Source organism: Aythya ferina (genome assembly GCF_964211825.1).
Source record: "Aythya ferina genome assembly, chromosome: 13".
NCBI lineage: Eukaryota > Metazoa > Chordata > Aves > Anseriformes > Anatidae > Aythya > Aythya ferina.
Window position 1 is genome coordinate 8,376,249 of NC_140311.1, and position 26,473 is coordinate 8,402,721.

The 26,473-nt window shown below is 46.4% G+C and overlaps 1 protein-coding gene across 8 annotated transcripts in view; it reads left to right on the forward strand.

The window, feature by feature from the left end:
• MBNL3 (muscleblind like splicing regulator 3) overlaps positions 1-23,596 on the forward strand; it is a 107,399-nt gene extending 83,803 nt beyond the window's left edge. For 3 of the 8 annotated variants that reach the window (XM_084534431.1, XM_084534437.1, XM_084534432.1), the window contains 6 exons: positions 930-965; positions 3,188-3,282; positions 4,780-4,853; positions 6,984-17,538; positions 18,343-18,544; positions 19,027-20,232. In XM_084534431.1, the coding sequence (XP_084390557.1) occupies positions 930-965; positions 3,188-3,282; positions 4,780-4,836 (188 nt within the window). In that variant the 3' untranslated portion in view covers positions 4,837-4,853; positions 6,984-17,538; positions 18,343-18,544; positions 19,027-20,232. Of the gene's footprint in view, positions 1-929; positions 966-3,187; positions 3,283-4,779; positions 4,854-6,983; positions 17,539-18,342; positions 18,545-19,026; positions 20,233-20,625; positions 21,019-22,079 lie in introns of those variants that run through there. The other 5 variants (XM_084534438.1, XM_084534434.1, XM_084534435.1 and 2 more) reach the window with 3 other exon arrangements.
• Positions 23,597-26,473: the final 2,877 nt, after the last annotated feature.

The window sequence follows — 26,473 nt, forward strand, 5'->3', positions numbered from 1 at the left end:
TAAAGACCTACATTTCTGATGCAAGCACTATAAATTAGCTTTTATCCAGAACTCTTGTAGTGCTGTTGTGCCCTGTCTCATGGGAACAGAATTACACACAGGCAGATGTGTAACAGGTCTATTTACTGGCATCTGCTCTCATCTGACGATATTAACACTGGTCAGAGGAGTAAATTTCCAGTCACAGAGTGAATCTCTGATGAATTTACACATCCACATTTTCCCTTCCTGATGCATCAGGCTGAAAATCTGGTCTAAGCCTTTGCAGCACTCTTGAAAGCAAAGCAGAGAGGTGGCATGTAACAACTCACATGGCTGGGAGTGGAAGTGAGTGGTTGTTTTTGTTAATTTCACCTTTGCAGTTATTGAGAGATCAGCATCATGGTTTCCCATCGAGCCAGGGGCAGTCAGAGTGAATATTCAAAGTGGTGTCAGAACTGCAACTGTTTCAAATCTAAAAGCAACTGCCTCTTTCAGTTTAAACTAGAGACTTTGAATCCCAATCCTTGCTTTCAGGAGTAAATTGCTTTTAGAAAATTGGTTTTAACATGAGTGTGTTTTTCCTATAAAGCAAACTTGTCTGTTGACATCATCAGAAAAAAATCAACACACTTGATATCAAAAAAACAAAAACCACCAAACAGCCCTGATTTGTCAGATAGATCACATCACCTAATACCAGGGTTGGAGAAGAAATACTTTTTCTACTACCCAAGAATTCAAGAATTAATTTGGTTTGCTATGTTCTCTTAAAACTGAGTTTAAACTATCTATGTATCAACATGCAGAATCTGTTTTGCATGTGCTTAAATATTGAATGCTGCAAAGAGAATACCTGCTTTTTAGTTAAAGTGATTTCTAACACTGAAGCTTCACTAATGAAATATCCCTTTTGTTCATCTTTCCACGCTTCAATGCATGGTGTGCAGGGTCAGTTCTGTGCATGACACCCACTGCAAGCGTTGGTAGGTTTTTCTACACAAACTTCTCAACTTTTCCTAATCTGAAAGAGACAGCAAATTAGTATGCATCAGTGAGAACCTGGGTGGCTGAGTGGTGTGACTGTCTATCCGCTGTCTTCTTTGAGGCTTAAATGGTTGTATCCCTTTTAATTTCTGTGCAGTGCAGTGTTTTGTGTGACTAATATGAGAATCCAAGGCAATGCATTCCCACCCCTATTTAGTTCTGCTGCAGAGACAAAAATCTGTCAACCTAAATGTCTTTATAACCCATTTAAGTCATCCAACAAAAGAAATATCAATGGGAGGTTACTCTTGGTTTATTATTTTTGTATCAGGTGTATTAGCATTCAGATTTTTGGTCGTCCTTCTGAGGACATTTTAAGAGACTGTTTTAATAAAGGCTTTAAGAAGGAATGTATCCAAGGTCAGCCCCTTTACCAGAGCAGGGTGCTGCTTGTACAGTGAGTGAAGAAGAGCTTAAACTGTGGACCAGCTGAAGATTCATCTCTTTTTAGTAAATTGTCAGTTGTGCAGGTACAAGTTGCTGTGAGGAGGTACCAGGGATGCAGTGAGGCTGAGAACATGCTCTCTGCTGCTAACATACAGTCTCAGGATCCGGCATATGCTAGGAACCTGTGTGGGTCTTTGAGGGACCCTCCCCTCTCTCTACAGCTGCTGGGTACAGCAGGATGGGTGAAAGCTAAGATTTCATCCTCCAGTCAAGGTTATGCAAGACTGCAACCATCCAGGAGTGCACCTGCTTCAGCCAGAGTGAGAAAGAGGGGAGCAGGAGCTTTGGGGAGAGAATAGAGCAGGGCCTCCAGGGAACCATTTGGGGTAGCCTGAAAGCCAGCAGCTTTGGCAGAAATGGCTGAGCACTCTGCTCTTGAACCTCCCCATCCTTCCAGGCTGCTTTATCCACCTGAGGGTGATCCTGCAGGGCAGGAGGCCCTGTGGGCACAGGGTTATCCCACTGCTGAACCCTGCCATCGCTCCTGCAGGCCCCAGCTCCCAGTCCCGATGGACTTTGCTGAATCCTATGTCTGTGGGCTGGGTGGGAGCACACACAGACAAGCTATGGCTGTGGATATACCTGGGCGACCGCAGTAGCCTCTGAACTGTCCCCGTGGAAGGCCAGGTGTGTCTCCAGGGTTTTGGTGCCAAAAAGTTCACTGCTATCTGCTGCTCTGCGCCCAGCTCTTTCCTGGCCAGGAGGAGAAATCAGTGGCTGCAGGTTGGAGTGATCCAGGGCAGCATCCTCCCCATTCTCCTGTGGGTTTGGGGGGTGGCTCTGTGCACCCCAAGAGCATCCCCTCCAGCTCCGCGCTCCATGGGAAGTGCAGCTTCGAAAGGCTGCCGAGCTCCCTGCTGCTGCGTTGTCCTTTCAGATGCTCTTCCTGCGAGTTGTGACCGTTTGAATGCATTTGTGAATTTCTCCCACTCGGCCTCCTCCCCTTTCTATTCCCTCCTACCTCGCAAGGAGGGAATTTTGCCAAATCCTCTAGAATTAGAGCGGAAAGGAAGCACGCTGGATTTGTGCGGAGAGAGCTCGGGCTGCTAGCCGCTCGTCTGCAGTGCCTTCACCCCTGTACTGTGCCGAAACATCCCCGCTAGAGAGAGGCGAGAAAACCCGGTTGAAGAGCCGCTCTGCGGCTGCTGGCCCGGCGAGATCGTAGCCGTGAAATGGGCCCTGCCAGCGGCTCGCTGCAAAGTGCATCATGTACCTCTGGTTCCTGGCGGGGACGGGGAGGGGAGGGAAGGGGATGAGCTTTCCAAGGCGGGTGGGAGGGTGCGCTTGCCAAAATGTCCCCACCCAAAGGAACGTGCACTGGCTGTGTCTAACTCCCCACGGGTGCGAGCTGACGTGGGCTTTTGCTAGCACACCCGCCCTCCCCCCCTTTGGAAATTTGGCCCTCGGAGTCTAATACATCATTGTTCTGCTTATAAATGTACTAAGTGTTGAGAATGTTTTGGTTTTTTCCTTAATTATAATTGTAATTGGCTTTTCCCCTTCTCTCTTGTTTATTTTTTTTCCCAACGCTGTCTTGCTTTGCACTGTGATTGCATGCTGCGCCCCGATGTGTCCTTCATGACGATGTCACATGGCTTGTTGCTGTGATTCCTGCCACGCCCCCAAATCCACCACATGTTGCCATGGTTACATATAAAAAAAAAAAAAACGCTCCACCCTCCCGTATGTCGCTTCCATGGTTCCCTTCCGAAAGTGCCCATGATGCACGGTGCTACGCCCACCACTGTGTCTGCAGCAACAACTCCTGCCACCAGCGTCCCCTTCGCTGCAACAGCTACCGCCAATCAGGTTTGGCCCTTTCAATGGCTTTCTTTCACGTGTTCAGATCTCGAGGACCGGGCGAGGGCCGGATCCTGCGCGGTGCCGAGCGCCTCCGGGTCCCGCTCGGCTCGGCGCAGGCTCGGGCGCGCAGAGGCAGCGTGTGCGTGTGTGTGTGCGTGTGTGTGTGTCTGGGGATCGGTGAGGGGGCACCGGTGCTGGTCCTGCTGCGGTGTCTAGCCCAGCCGGAGCGTAGGGATGGGCGATCCTCAGGGGTGTGTGGGCTCCCGGAGGTCTGGGCGCTTCTCTGGCAGCGTGTCCGGCTTCTCCAAAACCCCCGGGTCCTGAAAAAAAAACAGGCTGTAAAACTCCCGACGATGCTGCCGCACTAGACCTGCAGCACTTCTGCTTTCAGTCTCAAGCAGAAATACCACCCCGAGCATCCTACCCTGTGGTATTTTGGCATGTCCTCTCCTGGCTGGAAAGTGGAAGTGGGAACACGAGGAGGTCTGCCCCAGTGCAAGATTGGGCTCTGAAAACAATCTCCCCACTCCCCCCAAAAAAATGAAAAATGGGAGTGAGGCAATGAAGTCTGAAGCTTATTTCCATCAGTAACATGTCACCCATCCCTACAGAAATTACTCTGGATGTGCAGTACGTGCCATTGTAGCACTGCCATAAGTGTACAGGACTTCATGCATGTCTGCCAAGCCATAATTCTCTCCAAAACTTTCCTCTGAAGATACTGAGTTGTGATGGCTGCTTCCGCACCAGTCCTGAACTGTATATGCACAATCTGTCCTAGTGATGCTTCCTGATAATTCGGTGTGCCACAACTTTTCCCAGTTAGACCAGAGAAATTTCAAGTGCTTTCCCCACCACTCCCCAATACCACTTGTAGCATTTTTTTAGTTCTTTGTCCTGCTCTCAGGTTTAGAGCTGTAGCAAAGAAAATGGGGTATCACTTTATTCAATAGGATGCTATTGGGCATGCTGAACGCCAGCGTTATCTCAGGGGGTATCCTGTAGTCTTTTGCTAGTGCAAGGTCATAAAGCTTTCAGAAGAAGTTTTGCCTGCATAAGTCCTCAGCAGTTTTTTACTGCTTGCAGTAGGTATTGCTATTCTTTTTGTGTGCTTTGTTGTAATTTTCAGGCAGAGAAGGTCTTACTCATACTTGTATCAGTCATGAGAAGAAAGCAGAGATTTCTGTGCAGTGTTGCTCTGTGGCTATATGAGTCTGGACAAAGTTACGCTCCTTATGTTTCAGCCAGCTAGCTTCAGGGCATTTTGTCTTACTTGTAGTCCATGGAGTTAAAATCCCAGTACAATTACCTCCACTCCACGAGGCATCCATAGTGATGCAACTGTGTTGTACTTAATGTGTGGCAAAATAAAGACAGCTTGGGAATGGATCATGTTTTATAAGACACTGATGTACTTACTAATGTGAAACTGAAGACAGAATGAAGAGACTTTTCTCAAGGCAATGTTTTAATGTGTTGTGTTCTTTGTTTGTTTTGCTGTAGATATCCCAGTTATCAGTAGATGAACTGAGTAGCAGCATGTTTGTTTCACAGATGTAGAAGTTCCCGATAGAACAGTAAGTTGCTTTTTGGTATTTCTCTTTACAGTGGAGTACTTTGTACAAGGGCACTGCATCCCCCAAAAGGGGCTGGTTTGGGCAGAGGGACTGAGCCTGCAGGACCCCGCTGGCTTTGCTCTCTGCCAAGTCGACAAGAAATTCAGCAGCTGAAGCACAGATATGGACCAGCCTTGTAGTTTACAACAAGCCATGTTTTGTTGTGTCTAAAATACCTGTTTCATGGTATTCATAGCCTCCTGTCTTGCATCCCCCTGAGCCTGGCAGTTGTGTTTACACGTTACTCTTGCTCTGCACAGCTCCCAGCTGCCTGTAGGTGCCTCAGGGGGTTGTGCTATGGATGGTAAAGACTGCTCTGGTAATGAGTCAGCTGAAAAGGGGAAACTTCTGTTTTGCTGTTAGTGGCATATTCCTTTTCCTGGGGTAAGCAGGACTGGGTCATCAGCAGCTGCTGTGCCTCAGCAGGACTGGCTTGGTATGGGCACAGATCTGCTGTTAACTGCAGTAGGGGCCTGGCCCATGACAATTTGCTTTAGAGGTTCTCATGCATCTTTAAGATGAATGCCACAAGCAGTGTCCTTCACACTACATGGAAATCCTGGGCTTCCCTAGGCTGCTGGGTTTTTCTGAATGTGAATAACAAAGTTGTTTGTCCTTTTCTTTGACTTTGAGTGATTTAAGGCCTTAGCAGCAGTCATTTTTCCATTGCTTTTATTTGTAAACATTAGCTAATGTTCGTAAGAGAAAATCCCTTGGGGCTTTTAGTTCATCGCTGTGTTTTTCACCCCAAGACGCAAAAGAGTAGTTCAGCCACTTCAACAGGAAATCACCAGATTTTCCCAATGCAGACCATTTAGCGTGCACAGATAGGCAACCTATTTCTTCCATAGGTCACATTTACAGGCAAGTACTTAAATGCTGGAAATTAATTTGGCAAGCAATTCTCTAATTATATCTCTAGTAAATGACAGAAGTTACTCATGTTGGTGGTGGCCCTTATCTCTGGTGACCTAAATAAGCTGTTGTGTGTATAAATGGCCAGCTAACTGTGGCCATCAACCCCTGTTAGTCTAGGGGTGAACACTGAGGTACCCCTGTCAGTTGAAAATGTTCTGCATTATGCAATGTACTGCTCTCCTAAATGACAGACAGATGTGTATGACCATGTGTATGACCCACCAGTCTGCCAGAAGCTCTTGGCCTCTCAACACCTCACAGCTGCAGGGTGTAAACCCCCTTCATAGACTGGTAGAAAAGGGCTATTTCTCCCACTGTCAGGAGCCCTTGTATTTTGATCCCGTATCTGTGTTGTTTCCTACCATATCCATGTGTAAACTAAAGGCCAGCAAATCTCCCAAGCACACGTTGTTTCATGCTGCCACCCAAGCATGTGAAGTTGTGCATGTGCTCAAGTTTTTTTTTTGCCAGATAAGGATCTTCACTGACATTTCTCAGTGCCAAGGGGTGAATTCCCAAAGCTGCTGTGAGTAGGAGTTTTGTTATAGAAATACTTGCTGCTCTGGCAGATGTTGTTCTTTTTCTTCATTGTTGACAAGGTCCTGGTAGCCAGGCTGACTGGCCTAGCTCTTTACAGGGAGGATTTTCACAAGTATATCCAAGGAGAGAAGATTTGCTCACAGAAGAGGGTAACCTGGGCACGGGGTGTGTATGTTCATATTTTGTCTCTGAGCCTGATTCATATTTGGCTCCCTAGGATTAGATTTTCATGTGAATATATGTGGCTGCCTTCAAAGGACATAGGAGCCAACAGTGGTCAGGGATTCCTCCGGTCCTCTCATTAGTCACTCTCCACCTGCCTTCTTGTCTCACAAATGGAGCTGTTATTCTCCCACCTTCCTATTTCATAAATTGTTTTTTCAGCATGTGTGAAGCACACTGGAAATGGAAAGCCTTAAGTGCAGACTGAAGAGGATGCCAAGTGTGTTATTAGTAGTTTCATCCTACATCAAAATTGAGAGAATAAAACATTGTCTCTCCACAACATACAAATAGCAACCTGTTGGGCAATGCAGTGGGGGTGTAGATGTATCTTAGTAGAATGACTTTATTGATGAAAATATATAGCTAGCTTCACATTCTTTCTTTGTTCTTTTTTTCTTTCTCCTGCAGCAGACCATGTTGAAATTCTGAACCGTAAAATTATGGAGCACCAGGACTTCTTGGTGGGAAGCTGCGCATGGCCTTTCTGTATATATTCCCTCTTCCCTTCTATCGTTCTCTACCACCTCTACAGTAAGCCTGTTGCAGCCTACGTGTTAACCAAAAACTGATCAATGGGAATGTCAAAAAAAAAAAAAAAGGAAAAAAAGAAAAAAAAAGAAAAAAAAAGCACTATAGAAACAATTAACAAACAGCGCTCTGTTATATGAGATATACAAGTAGAAAATTATAATAGACTTTTATAACACATTACTTTAACACACTTAATCATTTTATGACTACCATCCTGATAAGTGCATCTGCACAGCGGACTGTTGGTTTACTGTATACTATCGATGGATAAATGTTTGTCTTGTTTTTAAAGTGTTATCTTACTGTTTTGTTTACATCATAGTCTATTGATTTGTTTTAAAGTGTACATCATTATCAAGTATACTCAATACCATTTTTTCATTATTGTTATGTCTTAAGTTTTCATATACTGTAGGTTTTATGGGGTTTTGTTTGTTTTTTACTAAAAATGTTATTGTGGGAAACAGGAATTATGTGCTTGAAAAACACGACGCAGGAATGTTCTGCCCTTTTCTGGATTTTGCAGTTAATGTCAGCTAGAGTTGCTTGTGTTAAATGCTCCTTTTATCATGGAAAATTTGCCTTCAAGCAGAGTCTCCAAATTTTTAGTACAAACAATATAAAAGGACAGCTGTCATTTTAGTCCAGTTCAGGGTATTTCTTTAAATACAGTGAGCTCATTTTGGAAACTGAAGAAAAAAGAAAAACACAAAAACCCAATCTCAGTAAGGGGATAAGAAAGATTTGCTCAGATTATGGTAAGCATCAAGGAATTTCTGCAGTTCTGTTGTACGTTGAAGTGCATTCTCAGCTGCAAACGGCGCACAATCTTTCTTGCTGTTTTCATGGTGCAGTGAAAAAGAAACATGTGGATAGGTAAGATGTCTTCAGTTGGGCAAAGATGCATTTGCATTAGAGAGAAACAAATGCCAACTGTTAGCTATAAAACATGTAGCTGGAGCAGGCCCATAATCATGACATAGCCCAAGCTGGGTAATACCATGAAGACTGGGCTTGTTTTCTCTAGGCATGCTGAAACATTTCCACCTGAAATCCTCTGTGGCTCTTTGAAATTTTGTCAGCATGCACCAATTCTTTAATCACCATTGTTCATGATTCGGTGACTTTTCCCAAGATTTCTGGCCCTTTAAAGCAAACACAGCAGTAACAAACCAGAAGAAAAAATCAAAGCATAAACATTCTTTTTAATGGGGTTCTTGCAGGTCAGTGGATGTATTTTGGCACCTTCAACTTGATCAAGACCAACGTTTGTCACAACCAAGGGCTAGTTTTCAATACCTCCTCATCAAGCGCATGAATAAAACAGCTTCCAGCTGAGCATGCTGGGCAGCACAGCCTGGTGTCGTGCTGCCTTGCTGAACAATCTGGCTACACAGAATGCATTTTAGTTCAACAATGCAGCTAAATTCATCCCTGTCATAGCTGTGTAGTATCACTGGCATTATGGAAGAAATGGATTTGCTCCTGTAAATCCACGAACTCCATAAACGTATCAAGTGCTAGGAGAAAGACAGTCATCATTAAATACAAGCAAGAGACAAGTTCCTAGTGTCCTGCCTCCCTGGATTCACCGTGGTCTTGTAGAGTGCCAAACTCTGACAAACAGGTTATATTTTCTTTTCCAAGTTCCTTGGCCTTGGTTAGAGAATTTCCTTGCCCCCCTCTCCTCCAGTAGGGGTACAGATACATTGATAGACACGTACCTACATGGACCACAAGTGATAAAGGGCTGTGTGGAGCACAACAGGTTTGTCCGTGATGAGGCTCTGATCAGCTGCTTGTGGCAATTTATTCATGGCAAGAATCTTTGAAGAGTCCAGCTCAAAAAGGCCTTGAGCCAGAAGGGATCTTTCTATTCATTTCAGCAGGCTTTGAACCAAACCCTGAAAGAGGGGGAAAAAAAACACACACCCCTAACCCTTAATCATGAACCTCGTGTTTTGACAGTCACTTGTGTCTGTAGATGTTTCCCAGTCATCACCAATCACCATTCAAAAGCAAGATGGTGTTGCCTGAAATTAGTGACTCTCATTTATATTGGCTACCACATACCTGTTCTTTTAACCACTGAGTTTCTGTTTCCCAAAACCATAACATTGTTAGTGGAAAAAGTGGATTTGAGTACTTCCTGTTTGAAATTATTTGTGTATCAAAATGGGTTTTGCACAACCTGTGCCAGTGCCTCAACAAAGAACAGAGCTGATCTTCTTAAGCCAGAAAGGATGCATTCAAGCTTGTATGGCTTTATGAGTTAAAGGAGGTTGGAACTTTTTCAGTGCTAAATGGATTTTTGTATATCTTGACACTTTGATGTAACCTCCTATTTTATTTATCTACTTAAACATCTGGCATAGATGTGCATAGAATGTAAACCTAGAATACAGCTGTTTTCACGTCACATTTAAAGCACTGAAAAAAAAACGTTTAAGGATTATTTTTTATTAAAGAGGTCCAATGAGGGATGTTCAGGGTAGTTATATTAGGTGCCACAACAGTTTTTATATTGCTGGCAAATTTAGAGTTAATTTGTAAATGAGTTTAAGGAAAGAAAAGCTTGAAGCACTAAACTTCACCAAATTCAAAACAATCTCGGCAAAAAATGCCATTTTGAGGTAGCACTATTTAAACTAGTTGTGCAATGACTTGCTCTAATTTTCTTTGTTCAAGAAAGAAAAAAAAACAGTCGACAGACTATAAATTTCCTAAATAGACTATTACAAAGTCACCAAGCTAGTTAGTGACTCTAAACAAATGTCATAAAAGCATGAATATCATCCTTTATTTGACAAGAGATGTATGTAAGTTTGTTTAAATCAATATAATTTTAGTGACATTTTTATAAGCTTCCCACTTTCCATGAACCTATATTTTTTATTTATCCAAAGTTATTTCTCTTTGTCCATTTCTCTCAGCCTTATGCAAACAATATGCAAGAAATGCTGAAACTTGGATAAAACGGGTCATGCAGAGGGAAAATGAAAGCTGAGATTGATCATTTTCACGAAAAGGTTGTTAGTAGTTTCAATAATAAGTACTACTACTAAACTGTAACATAAGCAGACAATAAAAGAGGGATTTAAAATAAAATGGATTCATAAAACTATTAAGATTATTTTTGTTAAATACAGTGTTTTTAGTAGTTTGGAACATGATTTCACAATCAGCCGTGTTTTTTAGTTGGAAGTTTCTAGCTGATGATTTTTGACTTTGTATTTTTGCATCGTGATGTTCTAGAAACCATTACCTCCCTGGCCAGCCCGCGCCGGCCCCGTTCCTGAACACTCTGAAGCACTTTTCCTCTCTGCCATACGTGTCATTTCGCACTGCACTCGGAGTGTTCATGAACAGTGGCGCGGGCGGGCTGGCCGCGCGCTCTGCAAACCACAAGCGCCGTGCTCCTGCCACGGCTCCAGCAGCGGCTGCGGAGCTCCAGATTCCTGCGGCGGGGTCCTCCCAGCGTGCAGTCGGCTGCAGACCACGGCGAAAGTCCCGCCCGAGCGGCTGGAGCTGTGCAAACCGTACAGGCAGCGATGGAGATGGGTATGTGTCTCTTGTAAGGTGCATCGGGTCGGATAAGGAGACGTGTGTGTCTGATGAGATGTCTTCTCCACCTTGCAGACTCCTTGCTAACGCAGTAGAGTAGCTCTAGGACATGCTAGTACACAATGATTGAGAAACTGGAGTCCTCATTTTTTTTTTATCCCTTGTACATTTCACATACATGAAAATTGAAAAAGGTGAAATTTATGAGGAAAATCTAATTTCCCATTCCTGTTGAATGGATTTAGTTTGATATTGACCTGATTTTACCATGTGCCTGTTGAAGGCCTTAGAGTATATACTGTATGTTAAAGACTGTAATAACATTAAAAAAAAATAGTTGATAGCCTAATCCAAATGTAAATATAGCTACAACACATTGTTACTAGGCTACAACGCATTAATTCATGTCATATATTTTCATTTCTTTACCATTAGTTTTTAAGGTTTTCATTATTGCTTTTTTGATATCTTTAGTAACTAATGAATTTAATTTTGAAGGAGAGTTAGAGAAAGTTTAAAATTTTTACTACATGTATTCAACCCATTTAGTTATATTCTAAACCAACACTGAAGCATGGTAAGGTATAGAATACAGTCCATAACTAGTTTGTATAGTTTACAGTTTAAGAACAAAATTAACTTTGTATGTAACTCCTACAATGATAGATTCATTGTTAACTAATTATATTAAGTTGTTGTTGCTATGGCAACAAAACTACAACATGGCTACCTTTGTATACATTATTTGTGAAATTTTCACATGTAAATTAAAAGTGATGTGTAACAGTATGAGCTTGTTAAAGGTACAGTTCGATACTGTCAGATAAAGATATGATTGAATATTTTTAAAATCCCAAAGTCCCATGTGAACGCTGAATTTGTGTCTTTATGTCACTTTTTCAGTCAAGAAGTTTACAACACATGGATTTAGAGTCAGGTTTTATAGCTTGTAGAAATTGTTGTGTGGCAAGGGTTATTCCACAGTATTTTAACTTTGAAAACACGACAGCCTGTATTTACGACATAGTGACTGGTCTTTCTTTCATTTCACGTTCACCTGCATTGTGGGAATTCAGAATTAATCCGTTTCAGTACTGTAGCTCTGCTTGCAATTTTGGTTTGTTTTGTTTTCCTGAAATTGAACACTCACATGATTATGTTACGATCAGGGCTAAATAATTAAACGTGTAACTATTTTAATACTAATTTATATTAGCAAAAACTGTACATAAGAAAAAATATTGTGGAATGACCCTGTAACAGTGTTGAAGATACAAATATGCTGCAGTTAAACTGATTCAGTTAGTGTACGAATGTGTGAGACACACCTTTTTTGCACTTATGTACATAGTCCACGAAAGAAATCCTTGGAACTTATTTTGAATATAAAAAGTCTGTAATAATACAGGAAAAGTTTGTAAAAGAGATAGGTATTACTAAGGCTTTGAAAAGGAGGAGTTTTTTGCTATAAAACTTATCTGAAAGCATGATGTTGCTTTGCTGTTGTAAAAGCTTTGTAGTTTGCCATAGCTTATTATACAGCAGACTGATAACAGGTCAGCTCCAACCTGCAGCACAGAGAAATGGGAAACAATGCTTAATTAATTAGTAAGGTCACTAGCAAAGATTTTTTTAATCAGCCTACATTTTCAAACACACCCTAGGTCATGTTTCTGATGCTTTGTATTCTCGGTGAATCCTATTAGGACTGATAAGTCAGTGACAGCATACACACGTTTTTCCTAGCACCTAATCCTATTTCTAGCTGGAAGTGTTTCTCTCTTATAGGTGGCTGTCATTGCAGCAAGTGTTTTAAATCCCAGAGGGAGTTTGAACTGGTGCAACATGCTGGTTTGTTGTTTGTTTTGGTTGTTTTGTTTTTGCTGATTTTTTTTTTTCCTTTTTCTAAACCTTTTGGGGCAAGCTAACCAAATTGAAGTGACCAGTGAGCAGTGGAGGAGCTGTTTCGTATTGTCCTGGGATAGTTTTCTCCTGCTGTGCCCCTTCCGTAGTGCTCATCTGAGAGAGCCAAAGGTCCTGGTCAGACAGCAGTGCTGCACAGTGCTGCCTGCCATGAGGAAGCTGTTAGATGGATGCTGGGCAGGGAAGTGAATGCTAATCGTGGCACTGTGGCCAGCTTGGTTCTTCTGGCTGGGGTTAACAGGCCCTATTGTCTTGCCATCAAAAGGGAGTGCAACCATCCCGCACAGCCTGCTGAGCAGCAACACAGTGCTCCTCAAGCATCTTCTGGGTAGAAAGGGGCTGCCTGGTGGCTGAGGGCTGCATGGCTCTGGTTCTTATCTCCCTGTAGTCGGTCACAGTTTAACAGAGAGAACTGGCACTTCCAGGAGGACCTGGCTGTGCATTCCCTGTCCAGCCAAGGCTGCCCCTGGTTCTTTGGAGCTGTCAGGCTGCCCTCTGTACAGCACGAAGCAGCCCACAGCCAAGTGTCAGGAATCCCAAGCAAAGACCTGTGCCCTTACTAGCCAGGATATGCTCTCATATGCGGAGCTGGTTATCCTTTTGTTCACTGCTAAGCATGTTGCTTTGCCTAATGAAACGTTAGTTGTAACAGAGAAAACAGAAGATGAATGGTGTAAAATATCCTTCCCCTGCAGCAGATTCCTAATTCCCAGCAGCCCTGGGTCCCTGGGCTCTCTTGATTCCCTTCCCACTCCAGCTCTATTGGTTGTACTGGCAACTCTCTGCAGTACTGAGTGTTTTTTGGAAAAGCTAGAGGGCCTGTACTGACCCACTTAGTTTTTGGTTGGAAACAGTTGTGGGTTTTGTTTGTTTGATTGATTTTCAAAATGCAAACCTCAGATTTGCTTTGGTAAGGTTGCTGGTTTTGCCACAAGGCTGGTCCCAGCTCAGCCTGCTGAGCTGAACGCCCAGAACAGTGCCAGTGGGTGGTGGCACCCGGTGTCTCTGGCTGCCTTTCCTGCCCATCCCAGGGCTGGGGGCTGTTGTGTTGCTGCCAGGTAACTGCTCTTCAGCCACCGCTGCTGGCGGCTGTCTTAGAGATTGCTCTCTTGACATCGTTGACAAAATGTCCCCTACCCAGGCTGTATTTCACCACGTGGTTTGTTTAAACAGGTGGTTTGATGAATCAGAACCTGAGCATCATGTGGTCCCAGTGTCTTTAAAACAGCGGGAAAAAAAAATCAGATGTCTCTTTGTGGGCGTTACAATAACCTAGATTTTAGTATGAAATAATCAGCAAATTCTAGTCACTGTGCTATTAAGGCTTCCCTTTGCTGTAATCAATTTTATAATCAAGCTCTTACTCATTTCTAAGATTGAGAGAAACATATTTTGCACTATGCGAAATGAATCGTAGCTGGTAAAACTTCCTTGGGATATGAGTATGATCATGACAACACTGCTAAAATCTTTGCTAGTGATCTTTACTGACATCTCTATCATCAAAAATAACTCTATATGCCTCTCAAATGGGATATTTAAACATGCAAAATAACACAACTATTAAATAAAATGAAGTTATTCTTTCCAAACACACAACAGAGAGAATTACCTGACACCGAATTACAAGGTTCCAGTTCTTTATTACTGTACACAGATGCTATTTGATAGTGGTGGAAGCCAAATGATTTTGTTGCCATGGCTTTTGTATCCTAGCAGATGAGGGGATGATAAGACCATTCTTAGATTGGATTATGGGATTTTTTTTCTTTACAATTAGCTTTCTTTCAATTATATTTATATTTTAAATCATGAAAATGAAACTAAACTCCCCATGCTCCTTATTATATCACCTGACAACAGATCACTTTTTTTTTTTTTTTAATAGAGAATTGTATTTTAGGCAATCAAATCAAACAGAGAATGTTCTAAATTGTCAATTTTTTAATTTAAATATATAAAAACACTTATACTGTACTGTGTAAAGTAGATATTTGAAGCACATTCTTCTTTTCATAGGCATTTCTGGTAAAACAAAGTAAGGGAAACATTAGGAATCAATTTAATGGTATAGTTTAGAATATATACAAACAATTACAGTTAGCCCTGTGGAATTGTAAGAAATTAAAACATCATCAGATTCAGACAGGCATAGGCTAATGCAATATTTCAGTTCCATAACACAATAGTTCATTCCCTCAACTGCTACCAACAGGGTGTACGCTTTGAATTTATTTTTCTTTTTGCCACGTTATATTGCTGTAGTGCTTGTACGTGCTTTAGAAATGTGCATAATGCTACTCATTTTAGTATGTTACTTCTATATTGTTATTGTTTATTTTTTGATCTTTTAATAAAGTGTATAAAATTCTTGGTTATGTTTTTTATGGATCCATATCTACACATTAATAGGAGTTTACTTTAAGAACTTTTCAAGTTCCAGTTTATTAGTCCCAATCTTTAAAGGTTCTGATGTAAAAATAATAACTAATGAATTTGATTCAATGTTATATCTAAAGTGTAGAAGAACAGAATAAATTTCTTTCCAGAAAATACTTTCAGTATTTTGAATTCTGTAGCCAGTGCCTCCTCTTTATTGGATGCATTAGGCCTATCATATTAAAGTTACTAACACAAGAAAGAAATTTGTATTTTAGAAAAATAAAAGTAAAACTTTCCAGATGCTGCCTTTTGGTTTCTCTTGTGCCTTAGACCTTCTGAGACACATGTGATGTGTTATGTTTGTTTTGTATTTTTCCATGCTTCCTTTCTGACCCTATCTATGATGTGATTAGAGAGGAGATCAGAGCTGTGCATTTGAAGATAACCATGAAGAATAAATTGAATATAATTCAAAGGCCTGCAGCTTTTGTAGCACAGTGATGTGTATATTAATTTTTCTCTTTCAGCATTTGTGTCAGATACTGTTTTGAACATCCCAGTGCAGTAATACAACAGTAATCTCCCTTTGGCAGAGTCCTGGATTCCCAGATTCTCCTCCAAGTGCCCAGCTCTTTCCCTGGGCTGCCTGGCCAAGCTCCGCACCCCCGGCTGCACGCAGCCAGTGGGGCTGAGGTGCCTCTCGCTGCACCTGGGGCGACTGCAGCGACGCTTGGTCTGATCTTCCTCAAGGGAAACGTGCTTCTTGCTGAGACACAGAGGTTTTGTTCCTTCTGTAGCACTGAGTAGATGTAGAGATAAGAACATCGTTCAGCAGCGTCTTCCCTCCTTGGTTGCCACCCGTGTGCCAGCAGCATTGCTGTAAGGGGACTTTTGCCCCTAAACTCTCTTGAGGTCACCACTTACTCCCTAAAAGCATTAGCCTCCATTTTCCTGAGCCCCAGGGGATTCAGGTCTGAAAGTGAAGCAGAAATCATCTTTCCTTGTGATGCTGATCCTGACGTGCCTGGGGTCCCCGCTGTGAGCTTGATGACAGCATCAGGGCCACGTCCTCCTACAGTGATCAGAGGGAGCTGCATGGGAACCATTGGAGGTGCCTCTTCCTCAACCACACCGCAATGCAGAATCTGCCTTGGCCAAGGAACGGCCAGGGTTGTCTGTGATGGCACAAGGGAGGGGATGGGACATGCAGGGGCTCCTGATGTTCACTGCGAGCTCTTCTGTGGTACCAGTTGCTTTCGCACTCACGTGTTGGGTCCAGCTGGAGGCACCAAGCCCTGCGGCATGGCTTTGGCAGGAAAGGCTCTCAGCAGCAGGAAAGGACACCTGGAAGCCCCTGAAGATATGGAAGGCTCTCATCTTTGTTTAAGTCTTGAGTCGCATTTTGGCCTTGGCACCCAGGCTGCTGCAACACAGGTGATGCAAGATGACAAGCAGGTCAAGACCTGTGCAACAGAAGGTGTTTAATGCCAACATGAGGAAAGGGACTGCAGCATGGGCATTGTTGGCCATTTTCGCTACAGGTTCCTGTGTTGATTTCACTAGATCCGAGGCAGGTTCTTTGCAGCTCCTGGGCAGCCTACATGTGTGCATGCCTAGCCAGGGATGGCATCTGACCTGGAATCCTGCCTCATAGCCCAGAAAAACAGGGTGGGAGACCAGGTGAACTGTTCTGCATTTCACATCCAAGGTGCAAGCCACATGGATAGTAAGGATCTTGGTTCCTAAATGTGTTCAAGAATCTGATACCAGGGAAAAATAGGAGTTTTAAAATAAATATGTCAGGCTCCTGGTCTACTAGAGCTGCCTGGTGGTGTGCAGAGCAGAAGCAGGAGCAATGCTCCCAGGCACGCACTGTTGTTCCCCATCAGCTTTAGTAGGACACGCTGTTGACTTTGAGAAAAGACAGACCAAGTCTAGGACAAAATTATATAACTGTTTCTTTTTCATCAGCCTGTTTCCCTGTCTTCTCCTTGCAGGTTAATTGACTCTATTTATGTGTCAAGGCCACTTAGATTTTTTTTTTTCTATAAATGACTCCTGCCTAGTCTGATGGCGTAATTAAGTGTCTGTATTGTTTCTGAAACCAAAAAAGAACAGGGAAAACTGAAACTTTTCTAAGCAATGGATGCTTTGGTGTTCTACTAATGGTGTGGGACCATTCCCGAATGGTTACTCAGTTTTCATTACCTGCTTTCCTCTGCTTCACTTTTACTGCTGCAAACACTGTGCCATGGGTCAGTTGGAGAAACCCAAAGCTTTGGAGCTGAGAAATGTTAATGGGTTTAATTTTATGGCCCTGTGTATCAGAGAGGGTGATGCACCCATGGCTCTTAATTGAGTTCGTACCAAGCTCATCTTTTGACCAGCAGTAGCAGGAAGGGTTTTACTGGGCTGGCAGCGGGCAGCGCTGGGCTGCAGGCAGGCTCCCAGCCCCGCAGGATGGAGCAACGCTGCTGCAAAGCTGAAGCCTGCTCAGGAAAGGCAGAATCCACGTCTCAGCTGACACGAGCCCAAGGCAGCCTGTCCACCGCTGCCAGCTCAGGTATGACCATGCTGAGATTGAGGTTGGGCGTGAGGGAAAACGAGGCCAGAAGAAGAGCTGCCAGTGTTTTTTGCCAGCAAGCCAAGTGCTCCTGATTGCTCAGGTGCAATTACTTGTCTTGAGCCAGGACTAGTGCTTTATAGATGAAGTTGGATTAAAGAACCCGAGCACACCATACATGATGCTGTATTTATGGCAAGTGTCATCTGGAAATATTGCAGCACCCGGCCTATCTATCTTCCTCTCTGCTGGGGCATGTTTGTGCAGGAAAGCCAAGTTTAATAAAAATCTCCATTTAGCTCTTTGGCTATTGAAACTTCAGTGGGAAACCCAGGGAAGATACCTATTTTTCAAGGCTTGCTCCTTATTAAGATGGGCCTCTGTGGTCCAAAGCCAGACAGTTTTTACCCAATCTGGACTTAGTACTGGATAAATAGATCACTTTGATCTATTTATTATAAGGAAAAGGAGGATGGAGAAAGAAATGTTTGGCTAATCCCCTATGAGTTGTGGATTTAAAATATTTTCACCAACAAAAGCAGCCAGTTAACCCTTCCTGGCGGAAGGAGCATGCTCAGAGCAAGCTGCAGCCCATCTACCCAAAAAGCAACACCTGTGAAGGGCCCAGAAAGGTCTTGTGGTGTCTGTGGGTAGAGGGACCTGCCTGGAGGGGGAAAACCACAGCTTAAAGGCCATGCAGAGGCGCTTGGAGGAGCAGACACTCCTCCGGGTTTGGCTTGGCTGGGCTACAAGACCTTTGCTGCAAATGCCTTTGCCCTTTCCTCCCCATTTTGCCTTTTTCAGGGTGTTTCTGCCTGTCAGTGCAGCAGCAGCGTGTTATCCTGTTCCTGCTGTCCTTGCCTTGGATCTGGAGGTGAAAATCCAGCCCAGGGTGACGGGATGTGTGCAGCAGCTGCCACAGCAAGGAGCAACACAGCCAGGCAGGAGGCTGCGGTATGATGCTGCACCATGGATTTCTTTGGAGCTGCACCTGGGTCACACAGAGGTATTTCTGCTTCCCTCCGCAGTGCATGCAAATTATTTGCTTGTAAGTGTTATCTGCACCATCCCAAAGGAGCTGCTGCTGCCTTCCTCCCCTCTGTGGCCATCACGTTCCCAAAGCCTGTGTTTATAATCGATGCAGCTTCTGCTTTAACAGGCTGCCACCATAATTCAGCTGATCTCGGTGTGGTTTCTGCTGCAGCTTCTGTGCTCAAGCAGTGGCTCCAGACAGTGTGGGCTCTCCAGCATGCACTGTGTCCCTGCTGACAGCCCCATTTCTGCCCCCCCACCTGCAGTGTGGCTGCTGTCTGGAAGGGCCCTGGCTTGTGAGCAGCTCCTGGCAGAAGCTCCACGGTGCCCGGGATGTGGAGAGGTGTTTTGAGGTGCATGCGTGTGTGTGTGCCACAGTAACAGTACTCACAGCTACTCTGTGAGGCTTCTGGAAAATGCCTGTCAAAGAAAAATACTGTTTGACTTCCACTGCAGAAACCCAGGCCTGAACAACAGCTGCCGTCCTTCTGTCCCTGCAGTGTGACCCTGCCTGAGGGACGTGGTGGTGAGGAGATGTGTGAGGAGATGTGGGACGTACCACCGGCGCTCGAGGGCACTGCTGAACTGTCAGGCAGGTTACGGCACGAGAGGCCCAGACCGTGCCCCATTGAGCCCCACGCTGGGCTCGGTGTTTGTCCCCCACTGGGGCAGGGGAAGCAGCAATGGGAATTTGGTGACCTCAGGCTGAAACAATCCCCTGCCCTCTGTGCCAAATGCCAAAGGGGCACAGCTCCCCTCAGCTCTCAGTGGGGCAGTCTGGGGGACTTGGAGGGGCCAAGGGATGACAGACTTGGGACCTGGGGCTCATGCCCAGGAGCCTTGGGGCAGGATGGGCCAGCTCTGTCCAGGCTATGTTAGCACATCCCGGCTGCAAAGGGCACTCCCACTCCATGCAGCTACAGAGGCTGCTGTATTTAATTGATTGCATCGTTCAAACGGGGTCGTCTGGCTCATGCTAAAGCCTGGAGCGAGGAATTTAAGAGCCCAGCACTGCCTAGAGCAGGGCAGCTAATTGCAGGGGGTGACCCCTCATAAAGTAGTTGTCCTCACTGGCCCTGGGCACATTACTCTGTGTCCCTCACTGCAGTGCTGCTGAGCAGAACAAGAGGAGGCAGCACCCACCTGGCCATGCCCTGGGCTGTCCCTCCCCGTGGGGACACTGCCCTGGAGACACCGCTGGGCTTCATGGAGCCCTGGGGGTGAAATGCTGTGCTAGGGCAGGTGTGGGGCAGGTCTTGGGGAGCCCAGCCAGAGTTTTAGAGCAGATGTGGCCCCTCAGTTCAGGGAGCCAGAGGGAGAGCTGGGATGTACCAGGCACTGCCCCTGATGCAGGGTGACGGTGGGAGCCTGAGGTTTAGGACTGGGCAGGATGAGGCCTTGGAAGTCTTCTTAATTCCTAGTCTGAGGGTGGGGCTGTGGCTGGATTTGGACCGGCAGGGACAGGCAGAGCATGGCCCATGCCGGGTGGGGAGGTGGGCTGCAGTTCCCCTCCCAGGCTCTCACCCCTCTGCCAGCTTTGCTCAATTATGGGAAATCCTTTAAGCTTTTGCATTAGTGCTGTATTTAGGTCTGCGCTGTATTAGGACTTGGCACGGGAAGCGGAGTCAGATTTCTCACTTAATAAAGAACATTTTAAAGGCATTTGTTGCCATGGCCCCGGCACTGCCAGCCCACTGGCTGGGGCATGACGGGTGCTGCAGGAGGGGAGGGTGCTGGCGGTGCTGGAGGGCTCCTCATCAGCCACGCCTGGCCCTGGCAGAGCCAGCCCTCTTCCCTGCCTCGCTCCCGTGAGGCTGCTGGGCTGGCAGGAGGCCGGTCCTGCTGGCAATAAATGTGTCATCAGGATGCGAGCAGGGATAATGAGTCACAGACGCCCACCGCCAGCCAGCCTGGTCCTGGCACAGGGCTGCAGGGCAGGAGCAGAGAGCAGGGATGCTCCAGCCCACACCGCTGCTCTCCTCCCCTGCCTTTGTGCTGGGGCTATCAGGGAGGGATCGTCCTGTTTGTGACATTATTGACCTGTATCTTTCACAGGACACAAAATGAGGGAGCATCTTTCCTGCCCAGTCCTGCTGTAAGGTTTCTGGCAGTGCTGACCTGGGGCTGGGGTGGCAGCATGGGGATACAGCGGTACCCTCGTGTCCCCTCCCGCAGGTGCCTGGAACCTCCACAGCTTTGCCTGCTGCTGATGAACAGCTGGGCAAGGACGGGACCATGTGTGTCCTCCGGCCTGCAAGGGGCTGGGGTGTGCTGGCAGGAGCGGGAGAATCCTCCCAACTCCCATTTTGGGTATGCACACGGCTGTGGTTTTCACAAAGAAGATAGGAGACAAATTGTGGCTGTCGTTTGAGCAATGTCCCCTGGGTGAGCTTGGCACAAGTGTGTGCTTCCCATCCAGCCCTGCAGCACCAAGCCAGGAAATCCAAGGTGAGACGGATCCTCGCAGATCCAGTGCTTGTGGCACCTGTGTCTGGGCCAGCCCCAGCAGCAAAAGCAGCCCCTGCACATTCTCTCCCCAAACTTCCCCCAAGGGGGTGGAACTAACCTAGGGCAGGCATCTGCCTGGTGGAGGAAGCTTCTGTTTTCCTTCCACCTATGGGGCATGCAGGGACAAATTCCCTTCACCCCATCCCAGAGACTGTCAGTTTCAGCTGGGCTGCACAAGCCGGGCCACAAGGCGTCAGCAGATACTGGAACAGAACTTAAAAGGCTGCTAATTGCCTTTTATCCACCTCTAATCCTTAACTGAGCTGCTGCGGCTCTTCTTGGTGTGATGTCCATTCCTATTCATTGTAAAGCACTGGATAATGGAGGATAATTTTCTTTCTAGGGAACATGCAAGAATTTGTGTCAAGCAGGCATAATATGCAAAGAGCTCATGTTTAAATGATCAGAACATAGTGGTGGTGTAAGGTATGAAGTCTAAATGCAGACGGATTCGAAACACTTCACAGTGGGGGGAAAAAAAAAAAAGTAAGAGACTTGCAGAATTTTAAGAGGATGAGGAAGAATTTGGCATGGGATTACTTATTGGGGAAAATATTAGAAAAGTGAGAATGAGGAGATGAGAAAAGCCCTGGGGATGAGGCAGTGACACCAGATCAAGGAGAGCTGCCAGCCCATGGATGAGGGTGAGACCACAGATGAGCCTCAGCACTCTCCCCCCAGCATCCCAAATCCGCATCCCCCAGCTCCCTGGGACACAGAGCCAGGCTGGCAGATGCATCCCCTGTCCTCCACCACTGGGACAAAGGAATTGCAGGTGGGCTGGGGTGGGAGTGGGGCTCAGCCCAGGCAGGGACAGGGACAGAGTTTTAATATTTACACCAGCCTCTGGGTCCGCTGTGGTACAAGGCAGAGGTGAGAGCATCCTCCCCCTGCTGCTGAGGCAGCTGGGTTTACCCAGAGGCTGCTGATACTGAGGTGCCCGTGGGCCCCTGGCTGCAGGTTTTTTTTGTGCAGGGCTCTGTCTGTTTGTCCATCTGCAGGGCCGGTGAGGCAGCTGGAGGCCGAGAGGGAGTGCTGGCCCTGCCAGAGCCACCCTCACTTTCATCAGCCCGCGGTTTGATCCTCTCCAGACTGAGCGAATTAGGAAATTCTTTGAAACGCCGAAGTGCTGCTCTGCAAAACTGGAAGAGCCAGCAGCCCCTCACTGCTGAGGGCAGGGAGACAGCTGGGGTTTGGATTGCTAGCTTTTGCCCACAAAATGAACTCAAGCAAGTTCATAAACTGCAGAACAAAACACTAACGACTGCGGGCAACTACTGCAGACACCTGGTGAGTCCTCAGCAGTGCGGAGAGCCCCGATGAGCCTGTTGATGGCCCCTGCTGCTCCTGCTCCTGCCTGGCAAATATTAGCTCTGTTTTTCGAGTCAAGAAAGAAACCGTTTTGCAACCCTGTCCAATCTGAATGCTCCAATGAGGCCTCGAGGAGTTTCTCCATCCAAGTGCTTCAAGTCCTCTGCTCCTGTGCCGGGCTCCCAGAGTGGTGGGGCTCTGAGCTCTGCTGCTCCAGCTCCCCTGGTGCTGGATGCCACGTGTTCTCCAGGCCGTAGCTTTTGGGGGTGCCATGGAGCTTCTCGCTGTCATCTGGATTGCCTCCAAGCAGCCAGGTGCTGTTTCCAGGGGAGCTGACAGGTTCTGGCAAGGAGGAGGCACAGCTCGGCGCCATCATCCTCCCTTGCCAGGAAAGCTGATAAAGTGTCTCCTAATGAGATTGCTGTGTTCTCGCTTCACAGACAGCTTTGTTAGCTTTCACAAATGCAGTCTGGGGAGAATCTCTGGCTGTCTGGACACTACTCACAGCTCTGCCAATACACTTGTCTGGGAAGTCTTTTCCTCTGGCCTCAGGTTGATCCTCTCCAGAAGCATCTCAGCCTGTTACCTGCCTCCTCCCTCCAGCAACAGCTGCATGCAGCGCCATGACCTGGGGACATGCACACGAGTTCTCCACTGGCTTTGCCGTGTATGTGCACCCTCAGCTGCCACAGGAAAAAAGTGATGGACATGAAGGAGAGTGCACAGGGATGGGGCACAGTGCACAGCTTTCCTCAGACCTAGAGCCAGCCCTGGCCACATCTCCCACCCAGGGCTGCACAGAGATCTTAACAGCCTTGGTCAGCGTGCGCTGCACGGGAGCACAGCCTTGCACCCAGCACGTGTTAACGGAGTCCGAATGGAGGAATCAGCATCTAGGAGAAGCACTTGTCACCGTGCTACAAGGAAACTGTCAAGTGAAAAGTAACTTATTATAAAGAATATAGAAATGGTTTTGCCAATTAAGATCAACATAATATTAACGTGTTTTCACAAAACCCCATTTGGGTTGAATTTTACATTTTATCTCTCCCTTCAATGGGAATAAAGCAGAGCATTTCACTTTAATTAATTGTTAGCTGCTTGAGTCTTTTATTCCATTTCATGCACAAGTTTGCACATTTCTTTAGCATTTGAATTGTAAGTGCTGCAGGAATATGATTAAAAAAAAAAATGAAAATCCATGGAACTTAAAAAGAACTCTTCTGTTTGGTGTTAGTTTAAAATTGCTTTATTTCCACAAATCCTAAATACATCCTGATGGTATGTTAAGCTTTCCCCACTTTTCCTTTCAGTTCAGGTTTAAAGCAACAGGTTTGGTTTATTTGTTCACTGCTGCCTTCTGGCTTTTGAGCCTTATGGAGACATTTTCAGCTTCACTCCAGGACAGCATTGTCTGGAAACCTTTCTGTGTATTTGTATGGAGGGAGGCTGTCACACACATCGGTAACCTGCCAAGGTAAAGTTTGAGGCCATCCCTGTGAGGGCATTGCATGGTGTGTGGGATGTAGGAAGGCGAGCGGTGTGGATTATTTCAGCGTGGACCATGAAGGGCTATAAAGAGACAGCAGATCTCTGTGGCTGGGCGCAGGGCTGAGGATGAGCACGTGTTTAAAACCAGAAAGAGCAATAAAGCCCATTGCTGGGGACGGCCCTGCAGAGCTGGGGAGCTGGGAGCAGGCTGGGGTGTCCTTTGGGCTCCCCTAGACCTGGCCAGGGCAGCAGCAGGAAGAGTGGGGGTGTGTCTGTGGCTGCCCCCAGGAGCCAGCTTCAACCTCAAGTCAGCAATAACCAGTGCCTGGGCCAAGCTTTTCTAAATTGCTTGTGGTCTGGTACCATGCCTGGGGAACAGAGAGCAATGCTTCTCCTGCCCTGAAATCATGGTCACCTCCTTGTATCAACCATAATTCAGTGCATTCCCCAAATCACTAATTGCTTTGGAAAAAATCCATAACTTTTTTTTTACTTGCCAGCATGCCTTTTGGTGCTACTAAAATAATGGCTGAAAGCTGCATGGCAGAAATATGAAATTTCAGAGAAAAGTCCTCAGAATTTGCCTCTGAGTCATCTCTACGTTGGCAGGAGAAGCTGGCAAAGAAGAAAGTATCTCTGCAGGTAATACTGACTGCAGTGGCCCTGGATTAGGAGGCTCGGCCAGGTGAATACATCCAGCCCCCAAGACATATCTCACTGTACTCCAAAGGAGCTGGAATAGAAAACCGTCCTTATGGTTCTGTGATCGGTACAAAGGGAACACCTTGAAAAAGCCTTATATGAAATCAAACGCAACACCCCAGCAGCCCTCTGGCCCTGAGGATCCAGTCCCTGCACTGCATGACCACCATAAGGCACAAGTGGATTAGCAAAATCGCTGAAAAGAGGTGGAAAAAAAAAATGACACAGGGTCTTAAGCTGTTTTTGTGTGTATTCATGCAAATTACGTGCTCAGCTAGAGGGTAACAGGTGAAATCCTGGTGTCTGCCCTGCTGCCTTCACTCAGCCGCCTGCTGTATGCCTGCTGGCAGAGCTTGGTGCAGAGCTCGGGCAGCGGCGGTGAGTCACAGCAGCCGGCTGGGCAGTAATTACCGCCTGCAACAGGCTCCAGCAGCAGCCAGGCAGCGTTCACGCTTTGTCTGGTGAGGAGGATGCTGCAGTACCCCCGCGAGAAAAAGGCTCCACACCCTCTCCCTCCTTCCAGAGGCCTGGATGCTGCTCTCTGGACTTCAGGGCAGGGCAGGATGCTGCCCTCCGTCCATACCTGCCTCGCCGCAGGACACAGCACTGTGCAGGAGCTGTCTCTCACGTTCGTGAGATGGGGATTGCAATTATTTCTGGCCCTTGCTTGTGCCATCTGTCCATTCCCCGAACATCCCTGCAGGATCTGTGTCTTAGCAGGTTAATTTAATAAGAGCCTGCTTTATTGTTGCTGGCTGCGGGCATGGCACAGAGCAGCTGAGTCCATCAACAGCGCAGAGCAGCTCGGGCAGGAATCAAATCCTGCCCAGATGCTCATTTGGGAGGTTTGTTTTGCTGAGGGAGCACAAGCCCTCCCAAGAACTGAGCTCTGCATTTTTCTCCTTGGCAGGAGCTGGGGAAAGTACAGCAGCAGAGATTAAATCAGGTCTTTGACCCAGGGAGTGCTGCACCTCCACAGGTGTGGCGAGACAGTGCCAGTGAGGGAGCAGCAGAAAGGCATCGCTGGCTGGAGGTGGCCGTGTGGCTCACGCAGGGCTTGGCCATTTACAGGAACAGCAGCTATTCCCATCTGGAGTTTCAAAGCTTTTACATCACCAGCAATTTTCATGGCTCCAGTGCGTGGTAGCATACAGCCCGGTGAGATAACCCAGCGAACTGATGAAGGAATTACTTGCTTTAAGGATGATGAGCAATAGTGTGCACTTTGCGCTCTGCCCTTTTTTTTTTTTTTCAGATGTAAGATATGTAGGGGAAAGTATCGAGTGCTGTACGCTGGAAAATAAATGCCAGGAACTCCAAACTGATATTGATTATACACCAAGGACCTGGAAGAAAAATCCAAGCTCCCAATCCCACACCACCCCCTTAGGCTGCCGGCTCTGCCCACAAGCAAGGCGCTGCTGGTTAAGTCAAATTATCTTAAGACAAAAGGGTTTTTTCTTTGGCTTGCCCCACCTTTGTGCTCTATGCCCCAGTCCCTTTCCCTTAGTCACTCCTCCACCCGTCCCACACATAAAGGACCAGCAGCACCACAAAGACGTGCACACAATGAACCTAAGTGACCGTGTAATCTTATTATTGCAACCCTCATCCTCCCTTTCCCCTTTTCTCCCTCTCTCCCCCCTCTCCCCGTTTGTCACCGTGGCTGACTGTGTGATGGTTGACACCAGACAGCAGCACCTCAGGCTGTCGGTGCCTTTCTCCTCTTTACCCCGCGCACCTTGAGCGCAGCAGGTGGTTTGCAACGACTCGCGATTTATGACAGAGCTGAGGCAGGAGGCTTTTAATGTTCACCTTTATACAGTTTCGAGCTGATTCACCAGCCACACGAGGATCTCCCATCCTCGCACATCTACCTCACAGTTCACCT